General features: G+C 39.8%; 1 protein-coding gene across 1 annotated transcript in view; it reads right to left on the bottom strand.

Moving 5' to 3' along the window:
- Positions 1-22,021, bottom strand: part of LOC306965536 (sodium channel protein type 4 subunit alpha B-like) — a gene marked incomplete at its 5' end in the record, with an annotated part of 98,794 nt that overhangs the window by 57,123 nt on the left and 19,650 nt on the right. Inside the window, 6 exons of the mRNA XM_079560010.1 lie at positions 430-559; positions 9,589-10,192; positions 13,701-13,971; positions 16,131-16,232; positions 19,207-19,344; positions 19,602-19,655. Of these exons, the coding sequence (XP_079416136.1) occupies positions 430-559; positions 9,589-10,192; positions 13,701-13,971; positions 16,131-16,232; positions 19,207-19,344; positions 19,602-19,655 (1,299 nt within the window). The remainder of the gene's footprint in view (positions 1-429; positions 560-9,588; positions 10,193-13,700; positions 13,972-16,130; positions 16,233-19,206; positions 19,345-19,601; positions 19,656-22,021) is intronic.

Below are 22,021 nucleotides of genomic sequence, written 5' to 3'. Positions count from 1 at the left end.
ATTTTGAATCATTGAAAATATAAAACATATTTTCATTTTTGTCTAATGGCCGCCGGTTGCTCTGCTTTGTGACCGCGACGCTCGGGGCCAACACTGCCCTCCATTGCTGTAGTACGTCCATATAGGGGCGACAAAGCTAGTTTTCCATTAGAAAGCATTGCACTTTACGCACTTTCTAAACTTTCTACAGATCAGTTCAGTTCAGCTTTAGTCACATACAACAGACCATCAACACAGGACAAAAAGACATACCAATATATTCATGAAACATACTTAAAAGACCAATCGCTCTTGGGATCATCTCGGGACGTCTTAAAGGAACAGGCCACCATTTCCATACTGAGATGTTCTTACCTTTGACCGGTGCTGAAGATTGACGTTGCTAAAACATTAAGGACTAATAGATAGAAACCCCCCCCAGTGTGTTACCTTCACGGACAGCGCCAGCAGCACGTCCCGACAGTGGACCTGCTCCACAGGACTCAGATCCAGGTCCAGCTCTGTGGGTTTGGGGATCTTCAGGGGCTTCTTCAGTTTGTCACACAGATCTGGGAGCTGACTGTGGGAGAGAAAATGATAAGAATAAGAACAACGCCTTAAACTTGTGCTTCAACGTCTAAAGCCCTTTACATGAAGGTAAGACACGTCTGCAAACATCACCTTTCATCACAAGTGCAGGCGACACGTCTGCAATACAGCACAGGAAGGAGTGAACAAAGCACATTATACACATTTAAACACAATAGGTGTGTTTAAGATGCCGTTGTGTCTCGCCTGGATGATCGGCGAGAGTAGCCGGCGCAACAGGGGCGGAGAAAAAAAGTCTGAAGCCAATCCGACCACTCCACATGCAGAACAACGAGAGCCTCAGATCACGCAGCGTCTCGTTCAGATATCGCGTTCATTTAAAGTTTATCCTAAATAAAAGTAATTCACCTCCTGCTCTGTTTCCTTTACTCTAGAGACATCATTCTTCATCAGAGAAAACTTTCCCATTCGTTTGTTTGTTCAAGTTTGTGAGATAAAACACGTCCTTTTAAATCATTAGTTTGTTCTGAAAAGAATCAAACATGAGCTCTGTTTTAGGGGCGATGCAGAACTTTAATAGTTTCAGTCATAGTTTGTTTGTTCAGATCTAAAGAGGAGAGAGGAGGGGGCGAGGAGCACGTTTGTGATCACACAGACTCGTATCCAATCACCTGAGCGTGAGGACAGGTGGGTGTTTTCCCATCATGCACTGGGCCGTGGAGCCGCTGCAGTTGCCTCTGGAGAGATGCAGCGGCTGATCCAGTCGGCTGCTCTCGTTGGGGTCTCACGATCTTTCCGTGCCCCACGTGCCCGTGACATCAGAGCCCGTCTGGAGCAAGTCGGACAGAAATCTAACCGGCACCGTGCGTCTGCAGTCGGCTGTAAAAACTGCGTCCGTCTGGCTCATCTCAAACACACCTATTATCATCTTGCTAAGACCTCTATCCAAGTCTAATCGGTCAAATGAAGTCACGAGACTAACGGCTGTGTGTCACATGACCCCACATCGTTGTGTTGATTGGTTTACAGCACAGAGAGGAGGAACTCGCCCCACGGCTGAGATCCAGGCAAACTGGCCTCCTCTACTAATTTAAAGTGTAAATCCGCACTCCGCAGCTCCGCTTTCTCCAGTGTGGCGTCAAACAGTGGAATATGTTGCCAACAGAGCTGACCACATGTGTAAATTTTAACACTTTTTCACACCAGGCTAAAAAATGGCTTATTTTAAAACAATCTTGTTCCCATAATGTCCTATAATTGGTGTGTGTGCAAGAGCGTGCAATCTAATGCTTTGGATGAATGAAGTGTGTGTTGATTTTAATGCTGTTTGTGGGGAAATGTATTATTCTGTATTAGTATTTTTATGACTTTGTTGACATCAGCCTGCCCAGGGACACAAGTGCTATAACCTGGTACAGCATCTCTCCCTTTGAGGTTAATGTATATTGTACACTGTCCCTGCTCAAATAAATAAATAAACTAAACTAAACTAAACTAACTAAACTAAACTTTGCTCACCCTGCCCTCCATGGCATCTCGTCCACCTGGGGAACCTACAGAAACTTAGGTTTCAGTGTAGTTTTTGGTCTGAATTGCTACAGCAACTTTTCAACTGGACAACTGCTCTTCTGTTTAGCGACCGCTAACATAAATAATCACTCAGAGCGCCAAGAAGAACACAGCAATGACGTCTACCCGTTACAATGGGCCGAATGCAGCGTGTTTTTGCCCAATAGAAGCACCGCGGCGTTCTGAAGCCATGAGAAAGAACGAGCAGAGTGGGTGCTTTGGGGAAATGTTCAGAGCCTATTGTGGTGCCAAAGCCATACAAGGCAAGTGATTATTAGTATTTATTATAAAAAGCTCACACTAACACTTGAAATACAAACAAACTAACTTCTTTTTCTCATGTAAAGCACTTTGTAACCATGTACATGAAAGGCGCTAAATAAATCTTCTTCTTCGGAAACTGACTAAAAGTTTTCATCTGACTAAAACATAACTAAGACTAAAAGTGTTTTTGTCAAAAGAGTAAGACTAAAACTAAAAGATGCCATAAACAACACTGAATTACACATATTTTTGGTCTTTGAAAAAGGTTCACACGTTTAAACTATTGAAGATTGTACTTGTAAAGCAGGTAAACAAACCTCGTGTCTTACTAAAACATGGATCTTCTTCTTAGTTTCACGAGTGCGTGACTCTTACTAAAACATGGATATTCTTCTTGTTTCGGGAGTGTGAGTGCGTGAGTCTTACTAAAACATGGATCTTCTTCTTAGTTTCACGAGTGCGTGACTCTTACTAAAACATGGATCTTCTTCTTAGTTTCGGGAGTACGAGTGCGTGAGTCTTACTAAAACATGGATCTTCTTCTTAGTTTCGGGAGTACGTGAGTCTTACTAAAACATGGATCTTCTTGTTTCGGGAGTGCGAGTGCGTGAGTCTTACTAAAACATGGATCTTCTTCTTAGTTTCGGGAGTGCGAGTGCGTGAGTCTTACTAAAACATGGATCTTCTTCTTAGTTTCGGGAGTGCGAGTGCGTGAGTCTTACTAAAACATGGATCTTCTTCTTGTTTCGGGAGTGTGAGTGCGTGAGTCTTACTAAAACATGGATCTTCTTCTTGTTTCGGGAGTGTGAGTGCGTGAGTCTTACTAAAACATGGATCTTCTTCTTAGTTTCGGGAGTGTGAGTGCGTGAGTCTTACTAAAACATGGATCTTCTTCTTAGTTTCGGGAGTACGAGTGCGTGAGTCTTACTAAAACATGGATCTTCTTCTTAGTTTCGGGAGTATGAGTGCGTGAGTCTTACTAAAACATGGATATTCTTCTTGTTTCGGGAGTGTGAGTGCGTGAGTCTTACTAAAACATGGATCTTCTTCTTAGTTTCGGGAGTGTGAGTGCGTGAGTCTTACTAAAACATGGATCTTCTTCTTAGTTTCGGGAGTGCGAGTGCGTGAGTCTTACTAAAACATGGATCTTCTTCTTGTTTCGGGAGTGTGAGTGCGTGAGTCTTACTAAAACATGGATCTTCTTCTTGTTTCGGGAGTGCGAGTGCGTGAGTCTTACTAAAACATGGATCTTCTTCTTAGTTTCGGGAGTGCGAGTGCGTGAGTCTTACTAAAACATGGATCTTCTTAGTTTCAGGAGTGTGAGTGCGTGAGTCTTACTAAAACATGGATCTTCTTCTTAGTTTCGGGAGTGTGAGTGCGTGAGTCTTACTAAAACATGGATCTTCTTCTTAGTTTCGGGAGTACGAGTGCGTGAGTCTTACTAAAACATGGATCTTCTTCTTGTTTCGGGAGTGCGAGTGCGTGAGTCTTACTAAAACATGGATCTTCTTCTTAGTTTCGGGAGTACGAGTGCGTGAGTCTTACTAAAACATGGATCTTCTTCTTAGTTTCGGGAGTGTGAGTGCGTGAGTCTTACTAAAACATGGATCTTCTTCTTAGTTTAGGGAGTGTGAGTGCATGAGTCTTACTAAAACATGGATCTTCTTCTTAGTTTCGGGAGTGCGAGTGCGTGAGTCTTACTAAAACATGGATCTTCTTCTTGTTTCGGGAGTGCGAGTGTGTGAGTCTTACTAAAACATGGATCTTCTTCTTAGTTTCAGGAGTGTGAGTGCGTGAGTCTTACTAAAACATGGATCTTCTTCTTAGTTTCGGGAGTGCGAGTGCGCGAGTCTTACTAAAACATGGATCTTCTTCTTGTTTCGGGAGTGCGAGTGCGTGAGTCTTACTAAAACATGGATCTTCTTCTTAGTTTAGGGAGTGCGAGTGCGCGAGTCTTACTAAAACATGGATCTTCTTCTTGTTTCGGGAGTGCGAGTGCGTGAGTCTTACTAAAACATGGATCTTCTTCTTAGTTTCGGGAGTGTGAGTGCATGAGTCTTACTAAAACATGGATCTTCTTAGTTTCGGGAGTGTGAGTGCGTGAGTCTTACTAAAACATGGATCTTCTTAGTTTCGGGAGTGTGAGTGCGTGAGTCTTACTAAAACATGGATCTTCTTAGTTTCGGGAGTGTGAGTGCGTGAGTCTTACTAAAACATGGATCTTCTTCTTAGTTTCGGGAGTGTGAGTGCGTGAGTCTTACTAAAACATGGATCTTCTTCTTGTTTCGGGAGTACGAGTGCGTGAGTCTTACTAAAACATGGATCTTCTTCTTAGTTTCGGGAGTGCGAGTGCGTGAGTCTTACTAAAACATGGATCTTCTTCTTAGTTTCGGGAGTGTGAGTGCGTGAGTCTTACTAAAACATGGATCTTCTTCTTAGTTTAGGGAGTGTGAGTGCATGAGTCTTACTAAAACATGGATCTTCTTCTTAGTTTCGGGAGTGCGAGTGCGTGAGTCTTACTAAAACATGGATCTTCTTCTTGTTTCGGGAGTGCGAGTGTGTGAGTCTTACTAAAAAATGGATCTTCTTCTTAGTTTCAGGAGTGCGAGTGCGCGAGTCTTACTAAAACATGGATCTTCTTCTTGTTTCGGGAGTGCGAGTGCGTGAGTCTTACTAAAACATGGATCTTCTTCTTAGTTTCGGGAGTGCGAGTGCGTGAGTCTTACTAAAACATGGATCTTCTTCTTAGTTTCGGGAGTACGAGTGCGTGAGTCTTACTAAAACATGGATCTTCTTCTTAGTTTCGGTAGTGTGAGTGCGTGAGTCTTATTAAAACATGGATCTTCTTCTTGTTTCGGGAGTGCGAGTGCGTGAGTCTTACTAAAACATGGATCTTCTTCTTGTTTCGGGAGTGCGAGTGCGTGAGTCTTACTAAAACATGGATCTTCTTCTTGTTTCGGGAGTGCGAGTGCGTGAGTCTTACTAAAACATGGATCTTCTTCTTAGTTTCGGGAGTGCGAGTGCGTGAGTCTTACTAAAACATGGATCTTCTTCTTGTTTCGGGATTGCGAGTGCGTGAGTCTAACTAAAACATGGATCTTCTTCTTAGTTTCGGGAGTGTGAGTGCGTGAGTCTTACTAAAACATGGATCTTCTTCTTGTTTCGGGAGTGCGAGTGCGTGAGTCTTACTAAAACATGGATCTTCTTGTTTCGGGAGTGCGAGTGCGTGAGTCTTACTAAAACATGGATCTTCTTCTTAGTTTCGGGAGTGCGAGTGCGTGAGTCTTACTAAAACATGGATCTTCTTCTTAGTTTCGGGAGTGCGAGTGCGTGAGTCTTACTAAAACATGGATCTTCTTCTTGTTTCGGGAGTGCGAGTGCGTGAGTCTTACTAAAACATGGATCTTCTTCTTAGTTTCGGGAGTGCAAGTGCGTGAGTCTTACTAAAACATGGATCTTCTTCTTAGTTTCGGGAGTGCAAGTGCGTGAGTCTTACTAAAACATGGATCTTCTTGTTTCGGGAGTGCGAGTGCGTGAGTCTTACTAAAACATGGATCTTCTTGTTTCGGGAGTGCGAGTGCATGAGTCTTACTAAAACATGGATCTTCTTCTTAGTTTCGGGAGTGCGAGTGCGTGAGTCTTACTAAAACATGGATCTTCTTCTTAGTTTCGGGAGTGCGAGTGCGTGAGTCTTACTAAAACATGGATCTTCTTCTTAGTTTCGGGAGTGCGAGTGCGTGAGTCTTACTAAAACATGGATCTTCTTAGTTTCGGGAGTGCGAGTGCGTGAGTCTTACTAAAACATGGATCTTCTTCTTAGTTTCGGGAGTGCGAGTGCGTGAGTCTTACTAAAACATGGATCTTCTTAGTTTCGGGAGTGCGAGTGCGTGAGTCTTACTAAAACATGGATCTTCTTGTTTCGGGAGTGTGAGTGCGTGAGTCTTACTAAAACATGGATCTTCTTCTTGTTTCGGGAGTACGTGAGTGCGTGAGTCTTACTAAAACATGGATCTTCTTCTTAGTTTCGGGAGTGCGAGTGCGTGAGTCTTACTAAAACATGGATCTTCTTCTTGTTTCGGGAGTACGAGTGCGTGAGTCTTACTAAAACATGGATCTTCTTCTTAGTTTCGGGAGTGCGAGTGCGTGAGTCTTACTAAAACATGGATCTTCTTCTTAGTTTCGGGAGTGCGAGTGCGTGAGTCTTACTAAAACATGGATCTTCTTCTTAGTTTCGGGAGTGTGAGTGCGTGAGTCTTACTAAAACATGGATCTTCTTCTTAGTTTCGGGAGTGTGAGTGCGTGAGTCTTACTAAAACATGGATCTTCTTCTTAGTTTCGGGAGTGCGAGAGTCTTACTAAAAAATGGATCTTCTTAGTTTCGGGAGTACGAGTGCATGAGTCTTACTAAAACATGGATCTTCTTCTTAGTTTCGGGAGTACGAGTGCGTGAGTCTTACTAAAACATGGATCTTCTTCTTAGTTTCGGGAGTACGAGTGCGTGAGTCTTACTAAAACATGGATCTTCTTCTTAGTTTCGGGAGTGTGAGTGCGTGAGTCTTACTAAAACATGGATCTTCTTCTTAGTTTCGGGAGTGCGAGTGCGTGAGTCTTACTAAAACATGGATCTTCTTCTTAGTTTCGGGAGTGTGAGTGCGTGAGTCTTACTAAAACATGGATCTTCTTAGTTTCGGGAGTACGAGTGCGTGAGTCTTACTAAAACATGGATCTTCTTCTTAGTGTCAGGAGTGTGAGTGCGTGAGTCTTACTAAAACATGGATCTTCTTCTTAGTTTCGGGAGTGTGAGTGCGTGAGTCTTACTAAAACATGGATCTTCTTCTTAGTTTCGGGAGTGCGAGTGCGTGAGTCTTACTAAAACATGGATCTTCTTCTTAGTTTCGGGAGTGCGAGTGCGTGAGTCTTACTAAAACATGGATCTTCTTCTTAGTTTCGGGAGTGCGAGTGCGTGAGTCTTACTAAAACATGGATCTTCTTAGTTTCGGGAGTGTGAGTGCGTGAGTCTTACTAAAACATGGATCTTCTTCTTAGTTTCGGGAGTGCGAGTGCGTGAGTCTTACTAAAACATGGATCTTCTTAGTTTCGGGAGTGTGAGTGCGTGAGTCTTACTAAAACATGGATCTTCTTCTTAGTTTCGGGAGTGCGAGTGCGTGAGTCTTACTAAAACATGGATCTTCTTAGTTTCGGGAGTGTGAGTGCGTGAGTCTTACTAAAACATGGATCTTCTTCTTAGTTTCGGGAGTGTGAGTGCGTGAGTCTTACTAAAACATGGATCTTCTTCTTGTTTTGGGAGTGTGAGTGCGTGAGTCTTACTAAAACATGGATCTTCTTCTTGTTTCGGGAGTGTGAGTGCGTGAGTCTTACTAAAACATGGATCTTCTTCTTGTTTCGGGAGTGTGAGTGCGTTAGTCTTACTAAAACATGGATCTTCTTCTTAGTTTCGGGAGTGCGAGTGCGTGAGTCTTACTAAAACATGGATCTTCTTCTTAGTTTCGGGAGTGCGAGTGCGTGAGTCTTACTAAAACATGGATCTTCTTCTTAGTTTCGGGAGTACGAGTGCGTGAGTCTTACTAAAACATGGATCTTCTTCTTAGTTTCGGGAGTACGAGTGCGTGAGTCTTACTAAAACATGGATCTTCTTCTTGTTTCGGGAGTGTGAGTGCGTGAGTCTTACTAAAACATGGATCTTCTTCTTAGTTTCGGGAGTGCGAGTGCGTGAGTCTTACTAAAACATGGATCTTCTTCTTAGTTTCGGGAGTGTGAGTGCGTGAGTCTTACTAAAACATGGATCTTCTTAGTTTCGGGAGTACGAGTGCGTGAGTCTTACTAAAACATGGATCTTCTTCTTAGTGTCAGGAGTGTGAGTGCGTGAGTCTTACTAAAACATGGATCTTCTTCTTAGTTTCGGGAGTGTGAGTGCGTGAGTCTTACTAAAACATGGATCTTCTTCTTAGTTTCGGGAGTGCGAGTGCGTGAGTCTTACTAAAACATGGATCTTCTTCTTAGTTTCGGGAGTGCGAGTGCGTGAGTCTTACTAAAACATGGATCTTCTTCTTAGTTTCGGGAGTGCGAGTGCGTGAGTCTTACTAAAACATGGATCTTCTTAGTTTCGGGAGTGTGAGTGCGTGAGTCTTACTAAAACATGGATCTTCTTCTTAGTTTCGGGAGTGTGAGTGTGTGAGTCTTACTAAAACATGGATCTTCTTAGTTTCGGGAGTGTGAGTGCGTGAGTCTTACTAAAACATGGATCTTCTTCTTGTTTTGGGAGTGTGAGTGCGTGAGTCTTACTAAAACATGGATCTTCTTCTTGTTTCGGGAGTGTGAGTGCGTGAGTCTTACTAAAACATGGATCTTCTTCTTGTTTCGGGAGTGTGAGTGCGTTAGTCTTACTAAAACATGGATCTTCTTCTTAGTTTCGGGAGTGCGAGTGCGTGAGTCTTACTAAAACATGGATCTTCTTCTTAGTTTCGGGAGTGCGAGTGCGTGAGTCTTACTAAAACATGGATCTTCTTCTTGTTTCGGGAGTGTGAGTGTGTGAGTCTTACTAAAACATGGATCTTCTTAGTTTCGGGAGTGTGAGTGTGTGAGTCTTACTAAAACATGGATCTTCTTAGTTTCGGGAGTGTGAGTGCGTGAGTCTTACTAAAACATGGATCTTCTTCTTGTTTTGGGAGTGTGAGTGCGTGAGTCTTACTAAAACATGGATCTTCTTCTTGTTTCGGGAGTGTGAGTGCGTGAGTCTTACTAAAACATGGATCTTCTTCTTGTTTCGGGAGTGTGAGTGCGTGAGTCTTACTAAAACATGGATCTTCTTCTTAGTTTCGGGAGTGCGAGTGTGTGAGTCTTACTAAAACATGGATCTTCTTGTTTCGGGAGTGCGAGTGCGTGAGTCTTACTAAAACATGGATCTTCTTCTTAGTTTCGGGAGTGGGAGTGCGTGAGTCTTACTAAAACATGGATCTTCTTCTTAGTTTCGGGAGTGCGAGTGCGTGAGTCTTACTAAAACATGGATCTTCTTCTTAGTTTCGGGAGTGTGAGTGCGTGAGTCTTACTAAAACATGGATCTTCTTCTTAGTTTCGGGAGTGCGAGTGCGTGAGTCTTACTAAAACATGGATCTTCTTCTTAGTTTCAGGAGTGCGAGTGCGTGAGTCTTACTAAAACATGGATCTTCTGTGCGTGACTGACCCTCGAGAACCTGCCTCCGAACTCACCTGCGCTGAATGACGTGGGACGAGTCGGGGACGAGCTTCCTCCAGGCTTTGAAGAAGCGGCTGAGGTTCAGGACGCTCAGAGGGTCACAGCGCATCTCCCCGAACACGTTCAGCATGTCCACCAGCAACACCAGCAGCGCCATCAGCACCACGAAGCCGCTCAGGCACAGGAAGGACACGAAGAACGCCACGGCCAGAGCGGGACTGGCGCAGCTCCCGCCCTCCCCGTACCCGGTGCAGTCCGGGGGGGTGAAGAGCGCGGGGAAGATCAGCCCGTCCCAGCCGGCCCAGGTGGCGGCCGTCCACATGCACATGAGGCTGCTGAGGAACGTCCGGAAGTTCATGATGTCCGTGATGAACGCCGCCTTCTGGAGCTGGGAGAGGTGGAACGTGCCGAAGCTGGCGTAGGCGGACATGAGCACGAGCAGGACCAGGGCGAGGTTGAAGATGGCGGAGAGAGACTTGGTCCAGGCGGCGTAGAGAAGCCGAAGCCGCAGAGCCCCGGGGACGCGATGGATGATGCGTCTGAGGCGAAGCAAACGCAGCAGGTGCAGGCAGACGGGGTTGAACAAGTACATTTCCATGAGGTCCCAAATGAATAAGCCTGAGAGAGGAAGAGGAAAGAAAGATAGAGAAGGGTTGAGTGTTGAGAGAGAGAGGTGGGACAAAGAGTGATGAGTGCGAGCATTGGCCCAGGAGCAGTAATATACAGGAGGAGGAAATGGGCATACAATGTGGTCTGATCTTCATCAAAATCATAAGAATGAACAAACAGTGTCTGCTTAAGCCCTTAACTCCCACCTGAACCGAGCACGTTTTCTCCAGTTTGGCTTTACCCCAATCCAAAAGCTTCTGGGAAACAGGTGGGAAAATAGCAACAGAACTGAGACGAAAACAATGATGAAGGTGTGACAAAAAAAGTGAGAAAACTTTGAGAAAAAAGTGATGAAAAATTTAACGAAAAAATGACAAAAAAATGACAAAAAAAATGACAAAAAATTACAAAAAATTACAAAAAAATTACAAAAAATTACAAAAAATTACAAAAAAATTACAAAAAATTACAAAAAAATGTGACCAAAAAATGACAAAAAAATGACAACAAAATAACAAAAAAATGACTAAAAATGACAAAAAAGTGACAAAAAAATGACAAAAATGTGACAAAAAAATTACAAAAAAATGACAAAGAAAATGACAAAAAAATGACAAAAAATGTGACAAAAAAATGACAAAAAAATGACAAAAAAATGACAAAAAAATGACAAAAAATGTGACAAAAAAGACAAAAAAAATACAAAAATGTGACAAAAAATTACAAAAAAATTACCAAAAAAATACAAAAAATTACAAAAAAATTACAAAAAATTACAAAAAAACGTGACAAAAAATTACCAAAAAAAATACAAAAATGTGACAAAAAATTACAAAAAAATTACAAAAATTACACAAAAATTACAAAAAAATGACAAAAATGTGACCAAAAAAATTACAACAAAATTGACATAAATTTGACAAAAAAAGACAAAAAAATTACAAAAAAATGACTAAAAAGTTACTAAATGAGTTGAATACTCGCCAAAAATGTGATGACGTGAGGAAAAAAGATCCTTTTAGATGAGTTTTGTAGATCTCAGCTTTCAGATGAGGGATGAGGCGTTACACTGGCCTACAGGATTTGGGTAAAGCTGAACTGGAGAAAATGCTCTCGGTTCAGGCGGGAGTTAAGAGGTTAAGCTAATGCCACCCACACATTTACACGTCATCACAGTTTTATTGGCCGTAACATGTAAACATTCACAGGACAGGGTGGAAAAAGTAAGTGAACCCAGGAATCTGGTCCGAGATTCATCCTGATCGTTGTGAGCGTCTGATCTGCAACTACAGGAAAGATCAGCCAGATATTCATGCATAGTTGTGGTCAGACACATTATTGCTGCTTTTAAAGGGGCTAGATGCAAAGTTGGTCATTTTATGCTCACTGCTGCCACCTCAGGTCTTACTTGCTTCTGTATTAAGCTCGTGCATGTGACAATGCAGGGTTGTAGAGGCAGTTGTGGTGAATATTCTGGGCTCATTCTACACACTAGGACATGGCTGGGACATGTAGGGGGAGGAAGACACATTGTTTTAACATTTTTAAACTCTGTTAGTCCCTTTAAGCACCTGTGTCCACAATCTGTGTCTGTGCTTGTTTTAGCAGTCGTCCTCGAGCAAAGCACAGGAGGGAGGAAGAGCGAGAGAGAGTGAGGGGATGATGAGACATGCCAGGGCCGTTCATCTGAGGATGATTCGAACAAAGGAGGTTTTTCTGACACTCTTTGCTGCCTCTTGTTGCTACATGAAGCTGAAATGAAATGAATTAGCGCTGCGACGTTTAACAGCAGTTTTAGAAGTGTATACACTGTACATGTGTTTGCAGATCAACGCTCAAATGATTTAAAAACAAAACATAAATAAGCTATAAATCCTTCTGTGGACCCACGCCCTGCAGGAGGAGCCATAAGGGGCTGGTGCAATGTGATTTGGGCAGCTCCATGACCCGGACAAGTGGAAGAAAATGGATGGATGGATAAGCTATATATAATATTCAAATCGCAAATTGAATTAAGTAAGTGTTTTGTCAGACTTGTGTAAAATCGTGCACTGGATGGGCGTCTCAAATCCTCCAGCAGGTGATTCTGACCATGAGCCTGGCCTCCCACTGCTCCAAGGCTGGGTCCAAAGCAGAGGACACATTTCCCCACGGGGAAAATACAGTAAAGTACAGCTGACCCAGAGGCGTAGCTTGCCTTTAGGCAGGGCCCCACACAGGCAAAGGCCCCGTGAGGTGGGCCTTTTTTTTTTTTACAAACTTGCATCAAACACTTGATAAAAGTAACTAACTAGATCAGTATAAACATCTCAATTTGAGCACAATAATCCACATTTTAGTTGTTTTGATTAGTTAAGAAGTTGTTGGGCATTTGTCCCAGATTATTTCACTTGTTCTGAGATGTTTCTGACTCGTTTCGATACATTTCGTCCTTATTTCAGGTCATTTTCTTTGCCAATGGGGAAAGAAAGTTGGTCTCATCTCATTGGCAATTTTACTTTCTTATTTCAAGCGAGATTTACCCTAGAACTGGTCTGAAATGTCCTCAAACAAGCAAAGGAAACTGGGTCCGATCAGGAAAAGTGTCTAAATGAGTGAAAACCGCTCAAAACAAGAAACATTTCCTCAATTCAACTCATTTAAGCTTTTTGCAGTGTACAGTCTTTCAAGATTTTGGACCTGCAATTACACCATGTCTCCACTAATGCACCGAAGCGCTGTTCATCCCCATCCTGCTGCTTTAGTGAGTCGTAGGCTGTTTCTCAATTGCGAGGATCCGTCCTCCGTTTGGCCACTTCGTTGATGTCCTCGGTGGCGGCTCCTCCAGAGTGTCCTCTCTCTCTCCGCCGCCTTTGAGCTCAGATGGAACGACCTCCGGAGCGGCTGCGTCAGGTCACGTGTCCATCTATGCTCATTAAAACAACTGTTTTATGAATAACAGAGGCCAGGAAACTGTTTATGTGGAACACAACTTTTTTAAAGTGAGTTCAAACTAATAAAGTTTTGCGAGAAAAGAAAAAAGAAACTATGCTGCAGTGCATCATGGGTAATTTCAGCTCTCCGAGGCAGCGGAGGATCCACTGCTGTATCCTTCGTAAATGAGCCAAACGGAGGAGTCGAGCTGCGAGGGGGCGAGTGGTCCAGGTGAAATGGAACCACTTGGCGGCGCCGTGATGACGCGAATGACGTCCGAAGTGGTCGAGACGCCGAGGATCCTGGCAATTGGGAAACAGCCATGGTTTCCTATAATGTTAACTTATAAAGAGCAGTGGACAGACTTTTTACTCACGTCTCCACCAGATTATATTTGTAAAGAGAAACCAGTTTATTATGACCTAAAGAACGTCAGCTTTCTGTTCTGAGGGAAACGTATGCAGAGAAGGGTTTGGTTCACATAAGCTTCAGTAAGGACGGGCTTCACCTCGTCATTGTCACCGCCTTTTTTAAAATGTGAGTTTAACAACAGTAGGTTTAAAACATACTGAGATGGAAGAGGTTTGTAGACGACCACACCCACCCAGTATCTGCAGAATGAGCACCACGAAGTCGCAGATGTTGAGGTTGTCTCTGAAGTAGCTCCGTCCGAAGGCGCAGATCTTCAGGAGGAACTCGAGGAGGAAGATGACGACGACCGCAAAGTAGAGCCAGGAGAGGACCTCCTCCTCCTGATGTGTCATCTCATCTCTGTCTATCATCAGCAACACAACACCAAACAGGATCACCGCCTGCATCAGCCACTCGAAACACTCCCGGGACACCAGGTCGAAGAGGCGCCCCCGCAGCCGGCCCTGGGGGACACAGAGGGGGTTACTCCAGACATTTATCAGCAAATACAAAACAAGAAAACCCTTCGTCAGCAGTAGCATGTGCTTATGTTAAAGGGGGGGGGGGTTTATGCAAAATCGACTTCCATCATTTTTTTGTCAAATTGTCATTTTTTCATCAATTTCTTGTCATTTTTTACATTTTTGGTCATTTTTTGTCATTTTTTTGTCACATTTTTGTCATTTTTTGTCTGTTTTTAACATTTTTTCATCAAATTCTTGTCATTTTTTTGTCACATTTTTGTCATTTTTTGTCACATTTTTTTTGTCATTTTTTTGTCATTTTTTTTGTCATTTTTTATAACATTTTTTATAACATTTTTTACATTTTTTTGTCATTTTTTTGTCATTTTTTTGGTCATTTTTTTGGTCGTTTTTTGTCATTTTTTGTCACATTTTTTACATTTTTTGTCAAATTGTTATCAATTTTTTTTCATTTTTTTGTCTTTTTTTTTTTCATTTTTTGTCATATTTTTTACATTTTTTCATCAAATTCTTGTCATTTTTTTGTCACATTTTTGTCAAAAAATTGACAAAAAAAATGACAAAAAATTATGAAAAAAATGATGAACATGTGACAAAAAGTGACAAAAAATTTAGTTGAAACCCCCCCCAAAAAATGATGGGAAAAAAATCTGATGACGTGAAGAAAAAGATCCATTTAGTTTTGTAGGTCTTTCAGATGAGGCGTTACACTGGCCTACAGGATTTGGGTAAAGCTGAACTGGAGTTAAGAGGTTCTTAAAGAGACAGAGGCCTATTTCAAGACATTCACTACAGCCATTTTGAGAGAGACATTTTATACAAGGCAGTTATTCTGATTTACTGCATTTACAGACCAACAGAAGGTTTGTCATCATTGTAGTGAGATATAGACTTGTGCTGTGGGACTGAAGAAAGCAGAACACCCCCTCTTTAAGAAACAATTAACAAAATTAAATGATCCCGAGCTCAGCTGTATATGTAGTGTGAGAACAGTGCATTCATTCACTCTGAACAAACAATGTTAAAACTGGCCTTTAAAATTCTAGCCATGTTTAATCACACACAATCCCCTTTCCCTTTGTCTTTTCTATTCTGTTCTGAATCCCCCTCACTTATGCAAAGACACACCTTATATGTCCATTACCCAATGTCTGTAATGTCTATCACTTAATAAATGATCAATACTGAATGTTGTTCAATAGTTAGTTTAACCTCTTAACTCCCGCCTGAACCGGGGGATCTTTTTCCACGCCATCACATTTCTTTTCCATCATTCTTTTGTCAAATTGTCAATTTTTTATCACATTTTTGTCATTTTTTTGTCTTTTTTTGGCACATTTTTGACATTTTTTTCATCAAATTCTTGTCATTTTTTGGTCACATTTTTTACATTTTTTGTCAAATTTTTATCAATTTTTTGTCATTTTTTTGTCATTTTTTGTCCTTTTTTTGTCACATATTTTTTTAATTTTTTCATCAAATTCTTGTCATTTTTTTGTCTTTTTTTGTCATTTTTTAATCACATTTTTGTCATTTTTTGTCACATTTTTACATTTTTTTTATCAAATTCTTGTCACATTTTGGTCATTTTTTTTTTGTCATTTTTAAAAAATTTTCATCAAATTCTTGTCATTGTTTTGTCCTTTTTTTGTCATTTTTTTATCACATTTTTGTCTTTTTTTGTCACATTTAAAAAAAAAAAATCATCAAATTCTTTTGTCACATTTTTTACATTTTTTGTCAATTTTTTATCAATTTTTTGTCATTTTTTTGTCATTTTTTGGTCATTTTTTGTCATTTTTTACATTTTTTCATCAAATTCTTGTCACATTTTGGTCATTTTTTTGTCATTTTTTGTCATTTTTTTGTCACATTTTTTACATTTTTTCATCAAATTCTTGTCATTTTTTTTGTCATTTTTTGTCAATTTCTTGTCACATTTTTGCCACTTTTTCATCAATTTTTCGTCACTTTTTTGTCAATGTTTTCTCACTTTTTTCTCACATTTCCATCATTGTTTTTGTCTAACCCTATTTTCTCAACTTTTTTCCAGAAGCTTTTGGATTGGGGTAAAGCCAAACTGGAGGAAATGTGCTCGGTTCAGGCGGGAGTTAAGGGGTTGAATAGCGTTGACTCACCTGAGGTCGGGGACAAGGAGCCAACGGTCTCTTTAAGCCAAAACTCATATCGTCAAATCTCTTCATCTGCTTCTCCGTCAGAAACAAGTGCGATCCTCCCATGTATTGAAACAAAACAAACATGAATTAACTCATTTGGATGTTTTCACCGCGGGCCGAACCTCAACACTGTCGCCTAAAGTAAAGAACTTTTTACATCAGTGGTTCCCAAGTCGGGACCCAGCGTTTCCCTCGGACGACCGGCCCAAAAAACCCAAATAAAACCTGTATTTGTCATATATCGTACAAAATATTGTGTTTTCCCCACACAAGCTTTCATTGAACAAGCAGTAGATATGCCTTTAAATTAGGGCTGTGCAATTAATCGAAATTTGATTACAATTTCGATTATAAAATTAGCATAATAAAAAAAAAACTTTAACTTTTTTTTTTTTAATTACAATTTCGCTTTTTTTTACAAAGCAGATTTGCATTATTTCACGGCGCTGAGATTATTTTCCCTTCGCATTTCCCCTGTCACGGCTCATGCTTTTGTAAAGGCTTTTTCATAAAAACAAACGGCGCTGTGTGATGATGTCATCAGGCCGCGCTCCTCAGTTTACTTGCGCAGGTGTGAGGGCCGGCCAGCAGGGGGCAGGTGTGAGGGCAGGTGTGAGGGCTGGTCAGCAGGGGGCAGGTGTGAGGCCAGCAGGGGGCAGGTGTGAGGGCTGGGCAGCAGGGGGCAGGTGTGAGGGCCGGCCAGCAGGGGGCAGGTGTGAGGCCAGCAGGGGGCAGGTGTGAGGGCTGGGCAGCAGGGGGCAGGTGTGAGGCCAGCAGGGGGCAGGTGTGAGGGCAGCAGGGGGCAGGTGTGAGGGCTGGTCAGCAGGGGGCAGGTGTGAGGGCAGCAGGGGGCAGGTGTGAGGGCAGGTGTGAGGGCAGGTGTGAGGCCAGCAGGGGGCAGGTGTGAAAGAGAGAACTCTCCTTAATCGAGGCATTTTTTTTATATCAATAAATATATAAATAAAATAATGACTTTTTTTTTTAAAGGCAACACATGATCGTTTGAATAATCGTGATTTCCATTATGACTAAAATAATCGTGATTATTATTTTTTTTCAATAATTTCTTACATTAAATCTGAAATTCCAAACAGTTTCAGAGGGAAAATATTTCCTAGACTCGCGACCCTGAAAAAGGTTCCACGTCCCACTTTTGGGCCCCGACCCACCGGTTGAGAATCACAGTTGTACGTTATATACTGCAGGATATTCCGCCAGGGCATTTTTAAAACACTGACACTATTTCTCACATTTTTACTAGTTCTGCAAAAGGAACTTGATCTTTCTTTGTATAATAATGTTTCTCAAAATCAGTGATAATTTTGACAACATGTTTTAATTTAGTTTTAGTCTTTTGACAAATGTATTTCGATTTTAGTCTAGTTTTAGTCGACTAAATTTCAGACTAATTGAGTGGACTTTGCTTTGATAATCTTGATTCTAATCATATTTAATGTTGTTCCTCTGCTTCATGTTTCTGCTCCACATGAACAAAGCTCCGAGCTGATCCTTTAAACATGATCTGAGGCTCTTTCAGACGCTCAATACAAGTTTGGATGATTTTAGTCTCTCCTTTTCATTTTTATTTAGTCTGATTTTAGTCGACTCAAATATCTGGACATTTTAGTCACAGTTTTAGTCTCATGAGAAACTTTTCATTTAGTTTTAGTCCAATTTTAGTCACAAAAATATCACTTTGACTAAGATTAAGACTAAATATTTCAGTCGACGACATTAACACTGGTTTGGGTTGAGCTCGTCACCCTTGGGTAACGGTGGGTCCCAAAGCCATGACTTGAGAACCACTGATGTAAAACTTTGGCATTTGCAGAAAACAGTTCTTTACTTGAGGATAAAGCGGTGAGGTTCAGCCCGTGGTGTTTTGGCGATGATTAAAGTCGGCCCCTCCACAACGCACACCTGCCTATCCCTGCCGTAATCATGTATAAACATTAGGGCTGCTCGATTATTGAAAAAATAATAATCACGATTATTTTTGTCATAATTGAAATCACGATTATTCAAACGATTATTTGTTGCCTTTAAAAAATCCATCAAAAAAGTGACAAAAATCCATCAAAAAAATTACAAAAATCCAGCAAAAAAGTGACAAAAATCCAGCAAAAAAAATGACAAAAATCCAGCAAAAAAGTGACAAAAATCCAGCAAAAAAGTGACAAAAATCCAGCAAAAAAGTGACAAAAATCCAGCAGAAAAAATGACAAAAATCCAGCAAAAAAGTGACAAAAATCCAGCAAAAAAGTGACAAAAATCCAGCAAAAAAAAGACAAAAATCCATAAAAAAAAAAGACAAAAATCCATCAAAAAAATGACAAAAATCCAGAAAAAAAGTGACAAAAATCCAGCAAAAAAGTGACAAAAATCCAGCAGAAAAAATGACAAAAATCCAGAAAAAAAGTGACAAAAATCCAGCAAAAAAGTGACAAAAATCCAGCAGAAAAAATGACAAAAATCCATAAAAAAGTGACAAAAATCCAGCAAAAAAGTGACAAAAATCCAGCAAAAAAGTGACAAAAATCCATCAAAAAAGTGACAAAAATCCAGCAAAAAAGTGACAAAAATCCAGCAAAAAAGTGACAAAAATCCAGCAAAAAAGTGACAAAAATCCAGCAAAAAAGTGACAAAAATCCAAAAATTAAAAATTAGAAAGAAAAAAAATTGAAAAAAATTGAAAAAAAAAAATTGAAAAAAAATTATAAATTAAAATTAAAATCGATTTTTTTGCGATTATGCTAATTTTGTAATCGTTTACTGTTGTAATCGAAATCGTAATCGAATTTAGATTAATTGCACAGCCCTAATAGAAGAAGAGAAACTTTTCATTTAGTTTTAGTCCAATTTTAGTCACAAAAATATCACTTTGACTAAAATTAAGACTAAATATTTTAGTCGACGACATTAACACTGCTCAAACTTGCCTTTAGAGGAAATAACCTGTTTCATGAAAATGCTTCATATCACGTAAGGAGCTGAAATATAACCAAATGAAATGTGTTGTGAGCGAGTGGAGACTTATCTTCTTGGTCTGGGAGCTGTAGGCGTCGAGCAGCGCTTTGAGGAAGTAGATCAGGCAGAAGAAACAGCCGAACAGGAAAAAGCTCACAAACCCAATGTAATGGTAAAGACTAAACTCATAACTCGGCTGATCCTCGACCTGCAACACAGAAACACACCGGGTTTAGACTTGGTTTGGTCCAGGCTTGGATCTGGGTTAGTCCTAGTTCCTTAGTCCTGAGTCCTAAATAATACTTTTTAATAACATTCATAGTTAATTGAGAAGGAATTCTTGAATCGTCTCCTGACTCATCCTTTCCGATCAAAACACTTCATATGGTTTTCCACAAAAACTATGACAAATTATATTCGTCAACAAAATTAACAAAATTGATGAGATAAAGTTGTTATACTCACACGCACTGAATCCAACGCACTGTAGAGAATATCTATCCAGCCTTTTAATGTGGCCTGGAAAACAGATGAGTTTAATGGTCAGAATTACACAATATTGTATTTTTGTTTGAAATATAAATCATCAACCACATGAAAACAGTAAAGAAGCTGCTGCAACAACTGCTGGTGAAAAATGGAAAATAATTGCAGTTATCTTACATTAACAAGTAACTAAAGATTTTTTTCCATATTTTTTTTGTTGCATATTCAACTCATTTTTGTAATTTTTTTGTAATTTTATTGTCAATTTTTTTGTCATTTTTTGTCAATTTTTGTCACATTTTTGTCACATTTAGTCACATTTTAGTCATTTTTTCGTCATTTTTTAATCAAATTTTAGTCAATTTTTTGTTATTTTTTTGTCACATTTTAGTCATTTTTTTGTCATTTTTTAATCAAATTTTTGTCATTTTTTAATCAAATTTTTGTCACATTTTTGTCATTTTTTTAATCAACTTTTTGTCATATTTTTATCAAATTTTTGTCATTTTTTGTCACATTTTTGTCATTTTTTGTCATTTTTTAATCAAATTTTTGTCACATTTTTGTCATTTTTTAATCAAATTTTTGTCATTTTTTAATCAAATTTTTGTCATTTTTTGTCACATTTTTGTCATTTTTTGTCATTTTTTAATCAAATTTTTGTCATTTTTTTATCAAATTTTTGTCACATTTTTGTCATTTTTTAATCAAATTTTTGTCACATTTTTGTCACATTTTAGTCACATTTTTGTAATTTTTTTAATCAACTTTTTGTCATATTTTTATCAAATTTTTGTCATTTTTTGTCACATTTTTGTCATGTTTTGTCATTTTTTAATCACATTTTTGTCACATTTTTGTAATTTTTTTAATCAACTTTTTGTCATATTTTTATCAAATTTTTGTCATTTTTTGTCACATTTTTGTCATGTTTTGTCATTTTTTAATCAAATTTTTGTCAAATTTTTGTCACATTTTTGTCATTTTTTGTCATTTTTTGTCATTTTTTTGTCATTTTTTGTCAATTTTTGTCACATTTTTTGTCACGTTTTTGTGTCATTTTTTAAATCAAATTTAAATCCATTTTTGTCATATTTTCTCACATTTTTGTCACATTTTGTCATTTTTGGTCCTTTTTTGTCAGTTTTTTGGTCAAATTTTGATGACGTTTTTTGTCACATTTTTGTCATTTTTTCGTCAAAATAATGACTTTGATTCAATTATTTTTCCAGCAAATGTTTGTAAAAAATACAAAAAGCTGAAGTTTTGCCTGAAATGTGTCCCGTTGTGTCCAATTTATCTGGAAACAACATTTCTCCTCATTCCTCTGTTTGATGGAACGTTTACAAATCTTTAGAAGTTAAATATTTACAGGTGTTTTTTGATTGTGGCATTAAAATATCGTATTTGGGCATTAAAAAGCTTTACACCATGGTCTGGGTGATACTGGATTCTGATTGGCCGGTGCATTATTTTAGTCCGGTAGTTAAATCACTGGGATGTCACTCCGCTGTGGCGTCGCCATAGCAACGCCTGACACAGCTGAGTCAGATAAAGGCGTAATTAGTGACTGACAGGAACGTATGAGATGGATTTAGTGTTTGCTAAATGTTTGTAGAGGAGAGTGAGCAGCTAGGTTAGCTACTGTTAATAACATATGAGCTTTACATTTCTATTGGAAACGGTTAAGGCTATTCATCATTTTCAGGCGTACATAAAATGATCCTGCATTGAAGCATCTTTGTCTGGATTAGTAAAGTCAAACATAAAAGTTTGAGTTGGGGGGGCCCAGGTGTGAGCGACTCCACCGCAGCTGTTTCCATAAACAGTTGAGCTGGTTGAGCTAGCTAGCTTTAGCTTCAGGTTAAACCTTGTAAAAGGTAAATAACTCCTGCCCACGAGTGCCGCATATCGGTGTTTCCTTCCAGGGAAAAGTGTTTCCGGGTTAGTCCTGTTGTGTTGTGATTCTGTGCTGATGTTGTGTCGTTGAGCCTGACTGAGATCCTCGTAATAGCTGCGGAGAATGACTCGCTCTGAGACCAGCCTTCAGTGACCGGCTAATAACCCACACAAAATAGTCCCGTAGTCTGGCAGATTTAGTGACTTTAGTCAATGAAAAACACATTTATTATAAATGTTAGGTTTGTGGGACCCTGGTATAAGCGGATTAAACAACGAGGAGCCGCGTTAGACGTTATAATGCAGGAGGAACAACACTGTGTCGGGCGTTAGAACCGTCTAACGCGGCTCCGAGTTGTTTAATCCTTACTTAAATGTGACTTTCTGCTGCCTGTCTAAGCCATGTGACAGAACTTTAAAATGTAAAATTAATAAAATCTTTGACAGTCACCAATCTGCAGCGAGTCGTGAATGTGGAATCTTTTGTTCATAATAAGGAA

This window comes from Gobius niger (genome assembly GCF_951799975.1).
Source record: "Gobius niger genome assembly, chromosome: 7".
Lineage (NCBI taxonomy): Eukaryota > Metazoa > Chordata > Actinopteri > Gobiiformes > Gobiidae > Gobius > Gobius niger.
This window is presented reverse-complemented; position numbering and strand designations above follow the sequence as displayed.